At 49.6% G+C, this 3,345-nt stretch overlaps 1 protein-coding gene across 1 annotated transcript; it reads right to left on the bottom strand.

Moving 5' to 3' along the window:
• Positions 1–229: 229 nt before the first annotated feature.
• Positions 230–3,144, bottom strand: LOC100902615 (alpha-tocopherol transfer protein-like). Its single transcript, XM_003737034.2, has 4 exons — positions 2,970–3,144; positions 1,741–1,922; positions 1,083–1,490; positions 230–994 (listed from the first exon to the last, which is right to left on the bottom strand). Exons 2-4 carry the CDS (start codon positions 1,906–1,908, stop codon positions 686–688), a joined length of 885 nt encoding a protein of 294 aa, XP_003737082.1. The 5' UTR covers positions 1,909–1,922; positions 2,970–3,144; the 3' UTR covers positions 230–685.
• Between the last annotated feature and the right edge of the window lie 201 nt (positions 3,145–3,345).

The raw sequence follows: 3,345 nt of genomic DNA, 5'->3' as shown, positions 1-3,345 counted from the left end.
ACGAATGGAGAGAACGAGAGCGGCGCAGATTATATTCATTATTATCCCCTGCTTTATTCTTCGCTGCGAGGACAACACAATGAGTGGATGAAAGCTCTTCAGGAGTGAGCTCTCTTGTTCAAACGTTCAACAAAATTAAATTCCGAGAGAAGCGTTCAGCGGAGCGAATGAGCAGATTTGTTCCGGAGCTATGACCTCGCGCGGAAAGTAAGGAACAGTTTCCTACTTAGCTATCGATGCATTCAAGAAGTTGAAAAACATGTGTCGAGACGTCTTGAGCATCAACTTTCATTTTTCATCCATTTCGTTTCACTGGCGTCCAGCGATCCATCTACTTCAGATCTCAAATGAGTTTATACACTTATGAAGAACTATTCTAGAGATGACACATCCATCGTACAAGTTGCGTTCTCAGCTTTCATGCACACGTACACACACACACTTCTCCATGAGATGAAGCGATCATGGGTGATTCATACGCTTTGCCGTATTACTTGGAGGTAATTCCATGTCCATCAGAAAATTACCCTTTCATGACTCAGACGACGTTCAGGGCTTTCAAAGAATGAATCAGCGTCTGAGTTTCACATTCGCGAACCAGTATCACAGCTTCCTAACGAACGCTGCACTCCTCGGAATCTCCGAAGTCTCGCTTCCGGAGAGCTCCCCATCGGGGGAAAGTGCTCTAGAAGTCCAAGAAACCATAATAGCTGTCCTCTACCATCTCGGCGTGGTGTTCGACGATCAGCTTCTCGAACCATGCGAACTCGACTCCTTGTGGAGACCCTTCCAAACTGTGTGGGAGAATTTCCGGGGAAATGGAAGCGTGCAACTCGCTGTATTTGGAGCCGTGCAGATGAATGCGCTTCCGGATCTTCGTCGATAGGAAAGGCCACAACAGGTTGTAAATATGCTTGACCATGCCGTAGTACTCGTTCATCACGTGCACTCCTTTGATTCGAGCCGGGAAACAGCCCTGGGCAATGATGAGTGCCTGGAAATTCGGTGATTTGCAATCAGAATATCATGGATCGATTCGAGTTTCTCGTCCCGTGCAGACTCAATGCGGAGTTCGTATTTACCTTCAAATTGTAGAAGCGACGCAGAAGCGTGGTGAAGAAAGCCATCGAGACGCCGTCGATGTCGATAATGAGTCTCACCCCGAGAGTCTGGAAAGCCACGCTCCGCACAACGACGCGTGATAGATAGTAGATGATGTTGATAACATGGGAGATGTCTTCGTCTTCGAATCTGAACTTGTTCAGAGAGACGATGATGACGACCGAGCCGTCGACGGGATTACGAGCCGAAGGAACCAAGACGATTCCCTTGCGAATGATGTGCAGGTAGTCGCGAGGACCCTTGCCCCGCGGAATGAGCATTTCTGGATTGGGCGAACGTATGCAGTGATAATTCACTAGAGCGTCGAAAGCTTTCTTGACGTTAAATTTCCTCGTTCGCAGGAACGCTAGCAGAAAGCCATCATCCGCCTGGAAATCGATTTCGTCTGATCATTCCTTGCACTCGTTGACCCTATTTCAAGGTATACATATGTAGATTGCTAAGCGAATGTGGAATCGAGTTCGAAAGAATCCCCGCAGCCGGGCTCGCGCTGCAAATTGAATTGACGATGAATCGAGCGCGAAGTACTTCTCGGCTCTCGGAAGAGGAAATCCGTGAAGTCATCGACGAGGAAAATATTTTCGATTACAGAACGAATTGAGTGAAATCAGAGATTACCCGGGGTTGGAATTTCGGATGCTTCTCTTGATAGGACTCGAGTCTTTGACGCATATCGGACAGCTTCATCTCCCATTTTGCAGGATCGTCATCGAGCTCTTCCGCGGCCATCTTCCTCCACGGAAAATCGTCGTCCTTGAGTATTCTTGCGATTTTTGCGGCGGTCATCGCGGTGGATTAGGCTGCGAGAATAAGGAGAATATTTGTGGGTTGGACTATGGAGGGCTATGCGAGGGTTCGCTGAGTGCTTTCTCTCGGGCGCACTCCGCACTTTCTCCTACTACTCGCGTTTTCAGATTGCGGAATACGCCACGGGGATGGAACCTCCCCGGAGAAATGTAGGGCAATGATAGCTGAGTTTCCGGTGAACAGTTTTGTCATCTGAATAATCTCCCGCGCAGCTTAGAGATTCCCGGCGTATTTTCATCTCCTGGCTCGCTATTCGAGAGCATACTCCAAAGCTCAGGGCCTTCTATTTCGAATTCGAAAATTGGTGTCAGTATTTGTAGTCGTCCGCTCGCCGTCTGCGCCACAACTCTCCAACAACCGACGACGTGTAAAGTTTCAACTTGAGCTGGCTCGGATCCGGAAAGGAAGTCGATTAAGGTAAACGGGTCAGTTTGAACTTGAGATTCAGCTCCCGTGAGCCTCGGAGCATCGATGTCTGCTGTTCCGAACGGTGATCCGGATATGATATTGAATGCGGCCACAAATACATCCGACCCGGTATTGCATTGCCCAAACAGAGACAGAAAATGTGCTAGCAGTCCGGGCCTACTTTAAATAGATTCTATTCCATCACCGCCGACTAAATCATGACTAGCGAGGCACAGCTGTCGAAACTCTGTTACGCGCTTGACCCTTGGACTTTCGACACGAAGAGGCTTATAATCAGCGACTTGTCAACGTCACTGTTCCTCAATGTGATCCATGTACATACGGTCCGCATAGAAACTAGACCGAGAGTCTCGGCGAATCAAATGTCCCACGGAGCATGAGCCAGTACTATCTTAATCATCCAAAAACCTATTCGATATCAATCTCACCGCAGCTTGAGATAGGTCTGTCGCGAGGCGGGGATAGCGAATGCGAGCGAAGATTCGGACTCGGCGCGGGGGCCCCAACTCATACCAAAATCACGAATCCGGGAGCGCTTATGAACATGTTCTCAGAAACGCGGATGTTAGACGAGGACTTTCAGTCTACTTGAACGACAGGAACTTACTCACGGAATCGTGGGGAACCACACGAACTGAATCAGAACACAATTCGACTCCGACTGCGTTGACAGGAGCGGACGGAGCGGTGGATCTCACGAGGAAGTCACGAACGATCTCAGTTGGAAGTGGGAGCTCGACCAGAGTTTTAAAGCACGCCTCATAGGGTTGGGTCCCAAAGTGAGCCAACGGGCAAGCGAGCTGATGCCGCTCTCACGAGAGAGTTGGAAAGCGCGCGAGCGGGCATTAGAGAGGAAAGTAGTTGTCAGTGATCACCAATACGTACCGCGAAGACTAACGCTCACGGTATCGTCACCACCGCCGCCGTCAAATCAGTAGCAGCAGCCGCAGCAGCAGCGAGCACCTCAGCTTTGGGCAACGGAAACGT

The sequence above is a fragment of the Galendromus occidentalis genome, unplaced genomic scaffold (genome assembly GCF_000255335.2).
Source record: "Galendromus occidentalis unplaced genomic scaffold, Mocc_1.1 scf7180000075389, whole genome shotgun sequence".
Classification (NCBI taxonomy): Eukaryota; Metazoa; Arthropoda; class Arachnida; order Mesostigmata; family Phytoseiidae; genus Galendromus; species Galendromus occidentalis.
This window is presented reverse-complemented; position numbering and strand designations above follow the sequence as displayed.

Coding starts and splice junctions, on each gene's coding strand:
- LOC100902615 (XM_003737034.2), bottom strand. CDS start 1,908: ATGACCGCCGCAAAAATCGCAAGAATACTCAAGGACGACGATTTTCCG. Junction 1,491..1,740: donor ATCCGAAATTCCAACCCCGG/GTAATCTCTGAT, acceptor ATCGATTTCCAG/GCGGATGATGGCTTTCTGCT. Junction 995..1,082: donor GTCGCTTCTACAATTTGAAG/GTAAATACGAAC, acceptor CCGAATTTCCAG/GCACTCATCATTGCCCAGGG.